General features: G+C 35.9%; 2 protein-coding genes across 2 annotated transcripts; one reads left to right on the forward strand and one right to left on the reverse strand.

Moving 5' to 3' along the window:
* Positions 1–1,482: 1,482 nt before the first annotated feature.
* On the reverse strand, positions 1,483–4,440 carry LOC116106112 (cation/H(+) antiporter 15-like). The gene is made up of 3 exons (XM_031392465.1): positions 4,402–4,440; positions 2,130–3,119; positions 1,483–2,037 (listed from the first exon to the last, which is right to left on the reverse strand). The coding sequence occupies exons 1-3, from the start codon at positions 4,438–4,440 to the stop codon at positions 1,483–1,485; spliced, it is 1,584 nt and encodes a 527-aa protein (XP_031248325.1).
* Positions 4,441–16,202: 11,762 nt separating this feature from the next.
* On the forward strand, positions 16,203–17,802 carry LOC116106113. Its single transcript, XM_031392466.1, has 3 exons — positions 16,203–16,533; positions 17,262–17,327; positions 17,591–17,802. The coding sequence occupies exons 1-3, from the start codon at positions 16,203–16,205 to the stop codon at positions 17,800–17,802; spliced, it is 609 nt and encodes a 202-aa protein (XP_031248326.1).
* The last annotated feature ends 204 nt before the right edge of the window (positions 17,803–18,006 follow it).

Genomic DNA, 18,006 nt, shown 5'->3' on the forward strand with positions numbered 1-18,006 from the left:
TCCGCATTATATTACATACGTAATTTTACATTTTGGTATCAGAGAGATGCTTCTTGTTATGTTCAGTGTTAAGATGTGATGAAGTATGCTGTAATTTTATTTATGTTTTATTCTATTTTGATTCTCTCATATTCATGTTTGGGAATTTTGTTTGGTTAAATTGGTTAGAAAATTAAATTCCCTGTGAATTATGAGAAAAAGGGCTTTTAAATCGTCTAAAACGGAGTTAAATTGACTGAGTTATGGTATTTTAAATTTTCGGGTTCGAAGTGGGTTGTTTTCTGGTGGGTATCGGTGCAGACCTGGCTGAAGGTTGAGACGAATGGGCCTCAAGATATGACAAGTCGTTTTTCTTTCATTTTTGGAAACGACATGTCGTTATTTAAATTATTTAAAAAAAAAAAAAATTACGCTGGGACTCAACCTGGAATCAAGTGGTTGAGAGGTTTTTATTTGACTCACTGAACCACACAGGCCGATTTACGCGCTTGCCATTTTGTTTGATTAAATTAATTCATTGATTCTACAAAGAATGTTTTAATTCAGTCATGTTAATTGTTAAAGCTAAAACTCCGTTGCTGTGAATGAACCCAAAACTCTTAAATGAGAGTTAAATGTCTTGACCACTAGGCTACATTACTTCTTGTGATGGTTCTGGAATTTTAAGATTTTTGTAGTCTGTTTTGAATTTTTCAGTTAGTTGTATTAAAATTGTTTCTGATATTACTATATTATGCTGAATTAATTTTCTATGGATATTTGATATGACAACGTGAGTTTAAGTTGATATTATTATTATTGCCTATTGAAGAAGTGAAATTGTAATGTTTAGGAGTAGCCAAAGCATCCTAAGCATAATAATAATCATATAAAGTATTTTGTTTAAATTCGTATGGTTTTTGATGATATTAGAGCAAGACACTGAATTAGCATCATGATTAGACTAATCCTAGACCCAAAGTATGGATATATTTATGAGTGAATATGTTCATTAGTCTATTAATAAGTGTAAATTCAATGCAAGTTAGCAACTCTGCCCAAAGGAAGGTTGAATTTATAATTGAATTTGACATGTGATTCAAATATAAAGTATGCTTACAATAGATGACATGATTTTAATTCTTGGTTATTGCAGTGTTCTACTATTTTTGCTAATAATTCATCTCATGTTCCAATGTTAAATGGTGAGAACTTTTCTGATTGGAAAGAAAAGATAATGTTAGTCTGGGTGTATGGATATTGATTTGGGTTTCGTATGGACGAACCACCAGTCCCTACGGATGAAAGTACGCCCTCTGAAAAGGTCCTCTATGAAAAGTGGGAGCGATCAAATCGCTTAAGCTTAATGCAGATAAAGACCCACATAAGAAACTCATTAGGGGTTCCTTCTGAGTGCACTAAGGTGACAGATTTCATGAAAACACTTAAGCACAATTTGTGACACTGATAAGGCATTAACTAGCACCTTAATGAAGAAACTTTCTAGCAGAGAGTTTGAAACTCTAAGGGTGTGCGTAACATATTATGGAAATGCGGGATATAGCTTCTCAACTTAGTCCCGTCAAACTTGCAAATGCTTTGGTGCATGGTGTTGTATGGGGATATCATCGTATAGGGCTGAAGAGAGACGGCAGCACTAGAACTTTCCAAGTTTTTTGTCACCGCATGCATAATGTGATGAGTGGAATTCGGAAATAATCTCTTTCTTTTGTGATTGTAAGGGGCTAAAAGTGGTGTTGTTCGACCAACAAGCTCTTGAAGGTGGATTATGAAAGCGCAAATTGAGCTTGTATTACTTGGATTGAATGCCTTTAGCAGAGTGATGATGCTGTGGACATTTTCTTCATAGTGAATACCGCAAAGGATCCGCAATCCAACATTGAATGGTATCTTTCGCAGTGTTACAGCGGGCTTATCCTCAGTAGATCCCTCAATTGATATATGAGGTTTGTAGTAAATATTTACTAAAGGTGTTACAATTGCAGTTAACATCATGTTGCCGAAAATCCACGCAGTAAATTTGGCTTCATCTATTATCTACAAAATCCAAATTTTAAAGTTAGTTCTATAAAATTAAAATCATGTAGCAGAATATAATAAAGAATGGATAAATAGAATCAAAATCTGACCTCATTCTTTCTCCATCGGATGGCTACTAACAGATCATTTATACCCCTGACATTTAAGGAGAGACTGAGTAAGATAGCATTTTGAACACTTGTTTCGAAGAATAGCGAAGCCAACAAACATGCTATCATCTTCCCTAAAACGGCTCCAAACATGATAAGAAAAAGTGCTGCAAATGCTTTCCAATCTTTTATGGAGTAAATATTGGTAAGTTGACCAACCCACATATATAAGAAAGGTAAAAGAAGGTTCGATTTGATGGTTCGACATTTCTCTACTAGAGCTGAACCTAAAGGAGGTCCAGGTGGAATCATTAACCCAACCAATATAGCTCCCAGCGCAAAAGTCATACCTAAACTGTCAGTCAGAGTTCCCATGACCAAAGGAAGAATCAATAATCCCAGAATGTATATTTCCTTTACTGGCTTTCCTTCTGGTGTATTCTTGATAATCCACAGGACTATTGGCCGTATAAAAAATATGACGATCAGTATTATTACACACACGCAAAGCTCGCAAAGCAATTTCTGTGTTGTGGTTCCAATCAATCGCAATGGTATTGCTGTAGCAATCCATGTAGCTATCTCGCAGAGCATGGAACAAGATATGGCAAGATGGCCTAACTCAGAATTTAATAGTTTGAGTTCCGTAATGGCATTAGATACAACTGGGAAAAAATTTAGAGATAAAATAAAACTTAGACCAAAAAGAAAGAATTCTCTAAAGGTTCCTGGAAAATATCTGTGTAGCAGACGAGTGAGGGAGAATGTAACAATAAAAGTAATGACGACACAGGTTACACCAACTTTCCAACCGTACTTCACCGTTCTTAGGATTCTATCCTTATCTATTTGTACTGCCTCCAGGAATATGAAATATACTCCTCCAAGTACAGCGAATGTATGAACCACCAACATCTCGTCCTTTGGAAATAGTTTCTGCAACATTCCCTGGTTGCGATCTAGAACGGAAGGGCCTAATAAAATCCCTACCTGCAGAAAAGGAAATTCATCACTTTTCGATAACAAAAGAAAAAAAAAACGAAGAAGAATCATATTTGACATGTCCAACGTACGAAGGCATTGCAGACGACAATCGGTTGTCTCAAAGGTCTGAGAAGAAGGTAGACCAATCGGGATGAGAAGAAGAACAAGCAGGCTTGCATCAAGATGGCAGGGAAGATCACATAATAGTTATGGGTACTCATATCGTTAAAATGGAACTTTCTAAAGCCGTAAGTAAAGCTGAAATCACTACTGTTCTTGCCATATACGATACAGTATTTCATGTTTAGGAATTCTGAATTGCAATAAAAGCCATGCATTTTGCAGCAATACCAATAGAAGACGAAGATATGTTTAGAAAAAGGAAGAGAATGGATGGAATATCTAAAGCTCCCATACTATCATAGTATTTAACCGAGTTAATAATGACAAATAACAAAACAGGATGAACTAATCTCCCTCAAGTTTAAGAGCAAAACTGTCGATTGTGGTTAAAGTTAAGCTTGGGCCATAATCACTGAAGTACCGTTTTAACAATTTCTAGTAATTATATGTGAAGCTCAAGGGATATTCTGATTAAGAAAATAAAGAAAATAGCAAATTAATAAAGAGGCGAAAATTGCAAACTACCTATGTCTACATATAGAGGGAGTTTAAATCATTTAATGTTTTATTATAGGGGGTATTATATTAACGGAAAAAAAATCACTTTGAAGATTATTAAGAATGTTTAAAAAATATATATGGTTGATTCAAATAAATTGATAAATAATATGTTTGGTTAGAAGGATAAATTGGTGGGTATTTTATATAGAATATTAAATTGCACTTATTTTTAAATATTAATATAATAGTATTTATTATTATTGTTTTTTGAATCATTTCTTTTAACCCTTTACATTTGAAATTTTGCTAAAACACCATAGTCATATAAAATTTTAATTTGTAGTAAAATCACCCCCACCCACCCCAAGCCACTATCGACAGTCGAAGAAATGGCGCAAGACTAGTCGTATATTGCCAACTATGCCCCGAAAAAGCCATTTCTAGCCATAGATCACAACTCCGTGGCCAAAAAACGGCTAGATCTATGGCCATTTCACAACCAAAAATGTGGCCGTGCCATTTCACAGCCAAAGATCTAGCTTTTTCACTACCAAATCTGTGGCCGTTTCACGACCACATCTTTGGTCGTGAAACGGTCATAGAAACACCAAATTTAGCCTTTTTTGGCCATGAATCTGTGATCCATGACCGGAAAAGGTCTTACCGGTGCACGATCGGTCAGATCCCAATAGTCGTGCGTCATTATAGCAACTGATGCCTACGACCGATGATGGTGAGTCACGATCGGCGGTGGTCTTGGGTGACTACAGGTATTTTTTTTTTTTTTTTACTTATAAATTTTTTATAGCTGGAGTGTTTTAGCTAATTTCTCAAACGTAAAGGACTGGGCTAATTGTTATTTGGTAAATATTTGAGGGCAATTGTGTCTAAAATGGTTTTTAATTAAGGGCAAAATAGGTAGAAAAATCATATTATCCCAGTAATGTTTTAATCTCAGGGGTGGGAGAGGGTATCGGATTACCCCCTATATTACCAATAGTAAACACTATTTGCAATAAAAGATTTCTTTAATATTTGATTACTTGCAAACCTAACACCAGAATCTTGCAAAATAAATGAAAATTACTCCTATTATCTTATATACCCCCGATCCAAATGCAGCCTAGGTGTAATGAGTTATTAACGTTAGTTTTAGCAAATATTAAATATGGTGGTTGAATATTGTCTTGAGTGAAATAGAATATCTAATATTAGCCCATATGATTAATTTAAATATGGAAGCTAGTGACAAATATGCTCGACATTGTTCGACAATGCTCAAATATAGGTATTTGGGCTCTATCATCTTCAACCTCCAATCTCAAATTGCTCAACTTGCATGAACGATGGCACAAATATGCAATACAAATGAATGAGAGGTGTAAAAGTGGGGTTTTATATAACGAGTAAAATATAGTCAATAGAATAAAAAGAGGTTCATAGAGTGTAATTTTCTTTAAATAACTATTTTTCGATTCTCCCATAAAAATAGAGTTATTTATAATAATTGCCCAATATAAAACCATAAGGATAATTTAAGACTTTGAGATTAGTAATGTGCTTGCTTAACATCACTAATGATATTCTAATTTTTTTTCTTTATTATAAGTAATTAGTGTGTCATCCTATATATATGTTGTACACTTAACATTAAGTTATTATTTGCACATCAATATCATATAAGAATACAGATAATTTGTAATAGAAAAATTTATTACAATATGTATAACATTATTCTTTCGAGATAATATTGTAATTATATATCTAAATTAGAATTCCGTTAATGGATACATTTTAAATAAAAATTAATCTCATGAGTAATAATATCCTAACCCAATTTTTGGTAAGAATTATAATGTTTATATTAATTTCATGTTTTTTTATTCAATTAATGGAGTTCCATTGTTATAGGACAATTTTGCAAAAATAAATAAATTGAGAGGACTTCTTTGAACTGAATTTTGTGCCAGAACCCTGAGGGTTCGCCTTGTGATCAAGGGGATTTGCTCTCTTCTTTGAGTTCTTGAATTCAGACCTTAAGGTCACTTACCACAATAAGATTGTAGTTTACCTAGTCCTTTGGGTTTGTAGGTGTTCAATAGACTCTGGGGATTAGTTAAGGTGCGCACAAACTGGCTTAGACACCTTAATTATCAAAAAAAAAAATTGTTCCGGAATTCCCTCATCTTTTCAATATATAAATACACTAACTAGCACACCTTAACATCAAATTGAGGCTAAGCAATTGTTTGACTTGAAATTACAGAAATCTCCTACAACCACCATGGATAAGTTGTACTTACAAGAATCGTTATTGTACATGAGACATCCCACATCGCTTGGGAATGAGGGGTCTGAGCTAGTTAAATACCAGAGGAACCCCCCAATAGTCAAGAAGCGTTTTTGGGCTTGAGCAAGGGTTCTTGGGCTTGAAAACAAAACTATGGAGGGTTGCACTTTAGAGTCGAACCACCCAGGCTACTAAAGTGGACAATATCTTGATTGTGTTGGTAGTGGGTCGGGTTGCTTTGTTTGTATTGATCAACATCCTTGTGACTGCAACTACAGGGCCTCTGATAAATATTTATTACAAACCTCAAATGGCTCTTAAGGTATCTTCTGAGTATTGGTCCCGCTTGAAAACACTACAAGAGATGGCAGTAGTTACTGAATTACGTGTCCTTTGCGGCGTTCATTGTGAAGAGAATGTTCATAGCATTATCACTTTGCTGAAAATCTTAAATCCAACTGAAAATTAAAAAGCCCGATAAACGCTCACATAATCCACCTTCAAGAGCTTGTTGCTCGATCGAACAACACCACTTTTAGCTCCTTACAATCACAAAAGGAAAAGATTATTTCCGAATTCCACTAATCACATTATGCATGCGATAACAAACAACTTTGAAAGCTATTCTTTTTCTATCACTCTTCGTACCTACACAATGATTGCTCCATACAAGACTATGCACCAAAACATTTGTAGTCTAGCTCAAGATAAAAGTATTCCTTTTATTGTGCTTCCCTTCCATAGAAATTAACTAGTTCATGAGGTCGCAGTGGACTTGCACAGTTTAAACAATAATATCCAAGGATATTCAGTGTGCATGGTTGGCATTTTTATAGATACAGGCTTGGCCCATCAGTTGTACTCAACAAATTTGTATTAATTCCATGTTGATGTTTTCTTCATTGGCGGACCTGATGATCGAGAGGCAATGGCATTGGTTTCACGCATGTTAGAACAACCTAATGTGAAGATCAGTTTGGTTAGGACTCTTTACCAAAAAGATTATGAAAAAGAAGAGAATATACCTGAGAGGAATTTTGATGACTATACAATTGATAAGTTTCTGAAAAAGAATATTAATAATTGGCGTGTGGCATTTAGAGAGTTTGAGGCAGCGGATACTAAGGAAGCAATTGATGATGTAATTCGTTTTACAAAGAAGGATTATGACCTTGTAATTGTAGGAAAGCGTCGAGTTTCTGGATCACAATTGAAGCTAGAAATGAAGCCTTGGGTAGAATACAAAGAGCTTGGAGAGATTGGTGATTTTCTTGAATCTAGAGATTTTAGTCAGTGATACATTATGTTTACATTAAAAATTCGAGTTTGGTTGCTATTGTAAAAGGTATTGAGGAAGCTAATCATAAGACTTAGAATCAGAAGTTGAAGAAGAAAGATGGAAGCTGAAGTTACACAGCTCATCACCGGAAAATTGATACTCTGCGATGGCGTTATTTTCGATGCCAGTAAAAATCATCAGAATATTCATGATCTACCGATGCAAACCCAGTCATAAATTTCAGACAAGTACAACATTGGCACATAGAAAATTTGTGCGCCATTAGCCATACAGCGTTGAAATAGGATTACAGACTTGGAACGCTTTCTTGCGTCAAAGAACCATATGTACTGAGACATCCCACATCACTTGGGAAGGAGGGGCCTGAGCTAATTAAATACTAGGAAACCCCCCAATAGTCAAGACGCGTTTTGGGCTTGAGCAAGGGTTTTTGGGCCTGAAAACAAAACCGTGAGGGGTTGGGCTTCGGAGTCGAACCACCCAGGTTGTCAAAGCGAATAATATCTTGACTGTGTTGGGCTGGTAGTGGGTCAAGGTACTACAATTGGTATTAGAGCCAATCCCAACCAGAAATGTGTGGATAGTCAAGAGATCTCGCCTAGCCCAAGAGGGATCGCAACGAGGACGCTGGATCCTGAGGGGGGGAGATTGAGACATCCCACATCACTTGGGAAAGAGGGGCCTGAGCTAATTAAATACTAGGGGAACCCCCCAATAGTCAAGACTCATTTTGGGCTTGAGCAAGAGTTCTTGGGCTTGAAAACAAAATCGTGAGGGGCTGAGCTTCGGAGTCACACTACCCAAGCTGTCAAAGCGGACAATATCCTGACTGTGTTGGGCCAGCAGTGGGTTGGGGGTGCTACAATTGGTCGACCCAACACAGTCAAGATATTGTCCGTTTTGGTAGCCTAGGTGGTCTGACTCCCAAGACCAACCCCTCACGATTTTGTTTTCAGACCCAAGAACCCCCAAAACAAGTCTTAACTATTGGGGGTTCCCCTGGTATTTAACTAGCTCAAGCCCCTCATTCCCAAGCGATGTGGGATGTCTCAATGTTCCCCCCTTAGGATCCGTCGTCCTCACTACGATCCCTCTTGGGCTAAGCGAGATCTCTTGACTAACCACACACTTCTAGTTGGGATTGGCTCTGATACCAATTGTAGCACTCCAGCCCACTACCGACCCAACACAGTTAATATATTGTCCACTTTGGCAGCCTAGGTGGTTCGACTCTGAAGCCTAACCCTTCACAGTTTTGTTTTCAGGCCTAAGAATCCTTGACTATTTGGGGGTTCCCCTGGTATTTAACTAGCTCAGGCCCCTCCTTCCCAAGTGTTGTGGGATGTCTCCATCTCCCCCCCTCAGGATCCAGCATCCTCGCTACGATCCCTGTGAGATCTCTTGACTATCCACACACTTCCTGTTGGGATTGGCTCTAATACCAACTGTAGCACCCTGACCCACTTCCGGCCCTACACAGTCAAGATATTGTCTGCTTCGGCAGCCTGGGTGGTCCGACTCCAAAGCCCAACCCCTCACGATTTTGTTTTCAGGTCCAAAAACTCTTGCTCAAGCCTAAAACGTGTCTTGACTATTGGGGGGTTTCCCTGGTTTTTAACTAGCTCAGGCCCCTCCTTCCCAAGTGAAGTGGGATGTCTCAGTAAAAGTGGCTTCATCCAGAATGTGCACAATTGAACTTACAAATTAGTCTTTCGATCATTCGTCTAATTAATTGTTTACTAAACAATAAAGAATGAATAGGACAATAGCCTGACCTCATTTCTTCTCCATCGTATGGCTAGTAAGAGGTCATTGATCCCCCTAAAGTTTAAGAGGAGAGTGAGTAAGATAAAATTTCGAACACTTGTTTTGAAGTATAGCAAAGAGATCAAATTTGCAAACATCTTCCCAAAAACGGGGCGCAACTAAGAGCACAAACATTCATGAAACCGCTTTCCAATATTGTATCGAGTATATGTTGACAATAATACCGATGCTAATACAAAAGAAAGGTAAGAAAATGTAAGCGTTAATGACTTCACATTTCTCTACTATAGCTGAACCTAAAGGAGGCCCAGGCGGTATCACAAACCCAATCAATGCAGCTCCCACCCAAAACGTTAAGCCTATCATGTCAGTTAGAACTCCCATGAGCACTGGGAGAATTCGTAATCCTACAATGAAAATCTCATTCACTGGTTTTCCTTCTTCCGGGATGTTCCTGATAAGCCACAGTACAATTGGGTGTATAATAAAGAAGGTGAGATATAATATTGCAAACAAACAAAACAAGCTTTCCACTTTCTGCTTTGGGGTTCCCGATGAAGCCATTGTCAATGACATAACACCATATGAAGTGATCTCATTGAGTATGGAACAAGATACCGCAAGGTTTCCTAACTCGGTATCTAATAATCTAAGTTCAGAAAGGGCATTACCAATAACAGGGAAACAAATTAGAGATAAAACAACAGTTGTGGCGCCAAGAAAGATTTCAGTATAAGGTACTGGAACATATTTTTGCAGCAGACGCCTGATGGACATTACCAGAAGGGATGTAATCACCATGCTTGTGATACTAACATTTAAAGAATATTTAGCCGTTGATCCTTTCCTTATCCATTTTCACTGTCTTTAAGAACATGTAATATAATCCACCAATTATACCCAATGTATTTGCCACCAGAATCTCCTCGGGTGGAAACAGCTTTTTCTGAAATTCCTGATTGCCACGTAAACCCGAAGGACCTAATAAAATTCCAACCTGAAAAAAAAAAATCAACAAACATACGAACAGTAAACATCAATCAGAACATGCGATGAATGTACTAGTAATCTTCATTATATATATTTCAATTAAGTATCTATTGCAGCTTGAATAAGGATGGAATAGGGATAAAATTTAAGCTCCCTCAAGTGCGAGAGAATGGTTAAGCTCTTGGGCTACGGTCATAATCAAATTACAATCTTTCAACGATTTCTAGTAATTGATGAGAGAAAATGGTTGAGTTAATCAACTAAAAGATTAACGAAGAACAGATAAATAGCCTTCAACAGAAATATGTAAATACTGATTATTGAAAACAAGTTTCGTGAGCTGTCCACGGTTTTAATTGTTTCTTGTCATAATTATCTATGAATTAATTTTGGTGCATACAGAATCATGGAATTTGTTTCTTTGNCTTATTCTTAAATTTCCATGTCTTGTATAAAATATAATTCATTCTTATGCTAAAGTTTCATCAATTGAATGAATAAATCTAATTTTTCTTATATTACAATTTTATTGTATTAAAATTGAATTAATATTTGAAATGTTAATAAAAAAATTTTAATTTAATTGAATTATTGATATTTGAAAAGTTAACTAAAAGCAATTATATTTATTCATTTATAAATCGTTAATTATTTATTTGAAAAGTTAACTAAATAAAACAAAAAAATAAAAAAATAGGGTTAACCCGGCCCGACCCGCAGCCTAACCCGGCGTGTTAGGGTTGGCAGGCTGGGTTGGGCCAGCCATTACCCCAAAAATGGCGGGCCGAACCCGGCCTGCCTTTGTTGGCGGGCGGGTTAGGACCAACCTGCCAAAAGAAGTAACCCGTCGTGGGCCAGGCGGGTTATTTTTCCACCTCTAACCACAACAGAAATAACAAGCAAACAATTGAATTAAACCTAGAAAGTAACAAGAATCAGTAGCCAAAATCTAGAAATACTAGCACTTATATTGATATTCCAACAACACAAAATACACAGCAAAAAAAACTTAACAAAACTAGCCAAAACAGGAAATCAAATAAAGCATAAACCAAAAAAAGAAATTAAAATAATGTTAGTCTTCGAGGGCTAACTCCTCCCAGGTAGTGCTGGACTTCGAGGGCCAGCAACCTCCCACCCTCCACTTTTCTTTTTTTCTTCCCCTCCATATCCCACTGTCTCCCTTTTTATTCTATTCCTCATAACATAATTCCTTCAATGATCCACTCACTTAATGTCATATGTCCCTCCCTAAACCATCCTTAACACCTCACACACAAGAACCTTTCTGGCTATTGCACCAAAATCCCCAACTTCATACCCTTAAGTCTCTTACAATAGACCAGCGTATTAGGAGTGGGTCTCATCAATACGCCCCTGAGCAGTACCACCTTGTCCTCAAGGTGGGAAAATGAAAATGGTTTACCCTACACCATCCACTCCTCCACTCCTTCACTACCCTTTTCTACTTTACCCAACTTTTCCTCATCTTTTGTCCATCGCTAGAAAAGGGTTGTTCGTAGTTGAGGGAAGTTGGAATCGATCATTCAAAGCGTTGCCGAGCTTGTACTCTGGTGATCGACGGTCGTCGCTGTGTTGGACGGTGCTTCTTCCTAGGATTGGCGCTCCGTTGATGAGTTTGTGGAGTACTTTGGGTGGTCGGAGAAAGGACGAAGTTTGGAGTCGTGCGATTTGTTTCTGATATAAGGGAAATGGACCCTTGACCCAAATTTCCCTGACCCGGTTCCTTGACTAAGCTCCAAGTCTGCTGGTCTAATTCCTATTAGTCCCAACCCAATTTAAGTTTGTCCAACCTCATGCCCAGCTATATTTGTTTTCCCATGTTTGTCTAGCCTAAATTTTAAATCCTCCCAAGCCCAAGTCTTTTTCTCTATTCTTTGGGCCAATTCAATTAATTGGACTAATGAGTTGGGTTGGCCTAACCTCACTTTAACCCTAATTTCATATTTCAGCCCATTTACAAAAGAAGCCCTCAAAATATGTTCTTCCTCTTCACTTAACAGGGTTGAGACAACCTCAAACTTTCTTTGATTAACCTCCACCATGCCTAGCTGCCCCAAAGTGTTGCTCCCTTCTGCCTCTGTTTGATTTCCCAGATTATGATTGTGAATAGTTCCCAATGACTCTGGAACTTCAGGCGATTTCTCTCTACTTATTCGCCTTACTTCTTCTTCATCTTTCCTTCTCATCCAAGCTCGTATTTCCATCAAATCATCCCAAATAGCATCAATATCTCTTCAAAGTTTTGACACTTCCCTCTCAACATTTTCTATTTTAACTTCCATTCTCGTACCAACCATCCCACAACCAAACCGCTCTGATACCAATTGATGGATGCCACTCCCAGGCCAACCAAGCACAATAGAAATAATAAGCAAACAATCGAATTAAACCCATAAAGCAACAAGAATCAATAGCCAAAATCTAGAAATACTAGCACTTATATTGATATTCCAACAACACAAAATACACAACAACAAAAACTTAACAAAACTAGCCAAAATAGGAAATCAAATAAACCATAAACCAAAACTTGAAATCAAAATAATGTTGGTCTTCGAGGGCCAACTCCTCCTAGGTAGTGTTGGACTTCGAGGGCTAACAACCTTAGGTAGTGTTGGACTTCGAGGGCTAACAACCTCACACGCTCCACTTTTCTCTTTTTCTGCCCCTCCATACCCCACTGTCTCCCCTTTTATTCTATTCCTCATAATAGAATTCTTCAATCATCCACTCCCTTAATGCCATCTGTCCCTCCCTAAACCATCCTTAACACCTCACACACAAGAACCTTCCTAACTACTACACCAAAATCCCCTACTTCACACCCTTAAGTATCTTACAATAAACTAGTGTTTAGGAGTGGGTAGTTGGACAATCTCTACAAAAGTGATAAGGTTGCTCTCCATTTGTTTGACATATGCCACATTGTCATGTATATCTTCAATAATATACTTTATTTTAGAAAGACAATTCAAGATATGTGCACAACACCAAACGTGTAATAGTTTCCCTCTATAGATGAGCCTATTGTTTATGGATAAATTCTCTTTCAATATTCTTATTATCGTATTGTTACTTGAGCCATTATCGACTGAGATCGTGTAGACATTGTTTTCAAAACCCCAATCCTTCAAACACTTATAAATCAAGTCTACAATCTGAACATCAGTACGAGGAGGTGGTATATGCACAAAGTTCAACACACGTTTCTACAACCTCCAATTACCCTCTATAAAGTACCCCCTCAGCACCATGTACGTACTCAAACTTTTAATTGCTTGACTTCCATAAATCCTTCATCAAGCTTACTCTGCCAACACTCATTAGCAAAGTCTTCAATCTTTTTTCTCACTTTCATACAAAGCAACACAATCATTTTTGCACGTATTGCAACTTATCTTTTCCCATTAAGGCATCCCATATCTTTATATATATTCATCCCCCTCCACAATTGTGAATGGATGCTCATGTATAAGCACCCAACTTGCAGCTAGTTCTTTCATCTTAGCCATGTCAAACTTCCCATGAAAAAATTAGTAGCACTTCCATCTAATTGCTGGAAAAATATTTGTTGTTGCCTCTGGAAAACCATCCGCTGTACACAACTTCTTAAATGTCTGGAAAGGTAAATAGTGCTCCCGATCCTGGTTATCATGAGTAGTGCCTAGCTTAGAGGCAATCTTTCATAATAACATTTTTATACATCTCTTTGGTGAAATCCTATAAAACAAAGGCAAAATCATGCCAAACTATTGTAATTGGCGAAATCCGAGTCTAGTGGAACTTCAAGGACATTGACTTGAAAAAATGAATGTAGGAGACTCTTGATCAAAGCTCCGAACCACTATAAAACACTGAACATCTCTTCTCTCTCAACTTCTTTAATTTTTCTGTATATTTATTGCTATTACTTGTTTTAAAGAATTGTGATTGTGGTAATAATTTATTAATTTTCAAAGCTAGAACAATTCCAAACATACTCTTAATATAAATAAATTAATATATATTTTTGTTAAGTTTTTTTAATGATTAATATAGAACAACACTATAAGAATTTGTACAATTAAATAGTTTCGATAACCTATATTTCATTTAATTAAAATTTGAATTATACAAAACAAAATAATAATATAAAAAATTATAGATGCAAAAATTTGGACGCAAATTTTTATTCGTATATATTGACTCAGTGCAATCTTAAAAAAAAAGAAAAAAGATAGAGGTCATTATTTTATTACAGTAAACGATTTTTTCCCACCCAAGGTTTGCATTAATGACACTTTCGCAACCCAAAAAGTTTCAAAATACCACTTTCCCACCCAAAGTTAAGATTCCATTACTACTCAGAGCCCAGGGGTGGATCCAGCATCCTTGAGGGTAGGCCTCAGATTTTGAAAAAAATTTTGCAAATATTTACAATTAATGATTTTTATATAAAAAAGGTACAATACATATGGCCCACAATCAAACTAAATGCTATAATAGGTTAATGACTCACCCATCATAAATATTGCAGGGTCTACTAGTTTCATCAGTCTAAATATATTATATATATATGCCATATGTGGCCAATTTTGGCAAAACCACAATTTTGTATTCCTAATTTTATTTAGTGAGTGCACCTCTCCTTCTCTTTGTCTTACTGGCTCGATTGAAGTTACAACTTTTGAAGACTATTTTCTACTTTATCCGTTTTAGATATATATATTACTTATTTTAATTTAGTTTATTTTAGGGTTAAATCATATTTATTTTTATGGAGGTTTTTTATTCTGATGAAAAAAAAGTATAAATCTTATGAGGTTATTTTGTGTTTGTTTGATTTTGTAATTGGTTGAAAACGTTATTATTAATTTGTGACTTTAGATATCACAAATACATTTATAAAATTATTTTTTTATATAATTAGAGGACAACTTGATTTACACCAATCATTAATATATTAATAATGATATTTTTATTATTTTATAATGTGATTAGTTGACTAAGTATGCTCTAATAGTAATTAAAAAAAATCTAGTTAATCTATGCAAATAAATTAAATAAGTCAAAAAATTGATTAGCAAATTATATAAGTTTTTAAATTTCACTAAAATGATTTTAAATATAAGAAAATTAACACAATAAAATGATTAATTAATTGCTAAAAAAATATTTTAATTAGATCTAATTGTTAAATCTAAAAACATGATAAATAAGTCCTTGTAATTTTATTAATTAAAGTTTCATCGGTCTTTATTTACATGTATCATATTATCTTTTTTTCATTTGATAGCTATGATATCCAATTATTTCAAGAGATTAAAGAAAATTCCAACAGAAAGTTGATGGAGACTCTGTTAATATTGAGGTTAATCAAATCCCATTAGAAGAAGAAGCCCCACATCGGCAACAATAACTCCAAGTAAAAGAAGCTCAACCTTCGGTCGGGATGTTCAATTTAGATGAGCTTGAAACTGATCCAAGATTGAGGATACCAATTAACGAGATTTGTTGCACTGACAAGCAAAAAGAGGAAGTTTGAAGAGCATACTTGTTGAAAGGTCCTTGCCAACCTAAAGATCATAACTTTCCTTTCACTCTTTTCGGAGATAAAAAGCGTAGGTTTACACCAGAGTGGTACAAAGAAGGTCCAAGTTGGATGGAATATAGTGTGGCAAAAGATTGCATCTTTTGTTTAAATTGTTATCTTTTCAAAACTGATTATGGTGACCAAGCAGGTGGTGAAGTTTTTATGAGTAAGGGATTTAATAATTGGAAAGATAAAGCGAAAGTGAAAAAACATGTTGGAGATAATTCTAGTACTCATAACCAATGTCATGCCAAGTGTGTTGATTTGATAAACCAAAAGCAACACATTAATGTAAATCTTGCTTGCGTGTCAAAAAAAGCCAAATTGGACTATCGCATCCGCTTAAATGCATCAATTGATTGTATTAGATTTCTTTTACATCAAGGATTGCCACTTCGTGGTCATGATGAGTCGGTTGAATCTGAAAATCAAGGTAACTTTATGGAACTATTAAAGTTTCTATCCAATCATAATGACGACATAAAAAAAATTGTGCTGGAAAATGCTCCAAAAAACCATCAAATGACGGCCCCCAACATCCAAAGGGAATTAACTAGTGTTTGTGCTCATTTGACGACCAAGAAAATTATTGCAGAAATTGTGAGAGATAAACAACCATTCTCTTTACTAGTTGATGAATCTTATGATGTGGCAGTGAAAGAACAAATGGCTATTGTTTTTCGCTATGTGGACAAAATAGGTTGTGTTATTGAACGTTTTATCAGGATTGTGCATGTTAAGAATACTTCTGCAAAGTCTTTGAAAATTGCAATAGATGCTTTTTTTGTAAAGCATGGATTGAGTTTGACAAGTTTACGGGGGAAAGGTTATAATGGAGCAAGCAATATGAGAGGTGAGTTCAATGGTTTGAAGACTTTGATATTGAGAGAAAATAAATCAACTTTCTACATTCATTGTTTCTCTCATCTACTCCAACTGGCACTAGTCAAAGTTGTAAGTAACCATTCGGCATTGGGTGAATTTTTTCAATCTCTTTTTATGTTATCAAACACTATAGCGACATCTTGTAAGCACAGAGATCTTCTATTGATAAACAATATGAAAATGTGATATTTTTGATTTCTAATGGTGATTTTCATATGGGACGAGGTTTGAATCAAGAATGCACAATTAAATGACCAGGAGATACACGTTGGGGTTCACACATAGGGACAATTAATAATGTCATAAATTTATTTTCTTTTGTTGTTGATGTGCTTAGGGTGATTGAGTTTGAAGGAGACGATTGGCAAAACAAAAGTCAAGCAAGGAGTTTATTACGAATCAAGGAGAATTTTGAATTCGTCTTTTTGTTATTCTTGATTAAAAGAGTATTGGGAATCACAAATGAACTGTCACAAGCATTACAAAGAAAAGCATTACAAATTTCGAAACGTCGATTGCATAAAATGAGAAATGAAGACACTGGCTTTGACATATTGTTAAAAGAAGCTTCTGATATGTGCAAAGATAATGACAGATCAATCTTGGAGAATATGGAAGATAACTTTGGGAGGAAAAAACGGGGGATTGTACCAATTACAAATAAACATCATTTTAAAGTGGAATTGATGTATACAGTTTTGGATAACATTCAAGAAGAACTCAATAATCGTTTTGATGAAGTAAATATGAGGTTGCTTCAATGTATGTCATCTCTTGATCCAAGTAACTCTTTTGTTGCATTTAACAAAGATAGATTACTTGAATTTGCAAAGTTCTATCCTGCTGATTTTCCTCAAAACGATATTTGGTTGCTCGATGATCAACTTGAAAACTATTATGAGGATGTTAGCACCAATGCCAATTTCACTCATGTCGAAGGGATCGGATTGCCGACCTTGCTAAAAAAATGGTTGAGTTTAAGAAGGATGTTGCTTACAACAAAGTTTTTGTGCTTATTAAATTAGCATTGGTTTCGCCTGTGGCCACTGCAACAGTTGAAAATGTGTTCTCTGCAATGAATCTTGTGAAAAATAGTTTGCGTAATCGAATGGGAGACGACTGGATGAACAATTGCTTGGTGGTTTACATTGAAAAGGAAGTTTTTGCTACAATTGAAAATGAAGATATCATTGAACACTTTCAGAATATATCGAAGCGGAAAATCGTGTTAAATTGAAGATCTTTAGGTATACCATTNGTGCTTTGTTTGTATTGATCAACATCCTTGTGACTGCAACTATAGGGACTCTGATAAATATTTATTACAAACCTCAAACGGCTCTTAAGATATCTTCTGAGTATCGATCCCGCTTGAAAACGCTACAAGAGATGGCAGTAGATACTGAATTACGTGTCTTTTGCGGCTTTCATTGTGAAGAGA

The sequence above is a fragment of the Pistacia vera genome, unplaced genomic scaffold, assembly GCF_008641045.1.
Source record: "Pistacia vera cultivar Batoury unplaced genomic scaffold, PisVer_v2 Contig51, whole genome shotgun sequence".
Lineage (NCBI taxonomy): Eukaryota > Viridiplantae > Streptophyta > Magnoliopsida > Sapindales > Anacardiaceae > Pistacia > Pistacia vera.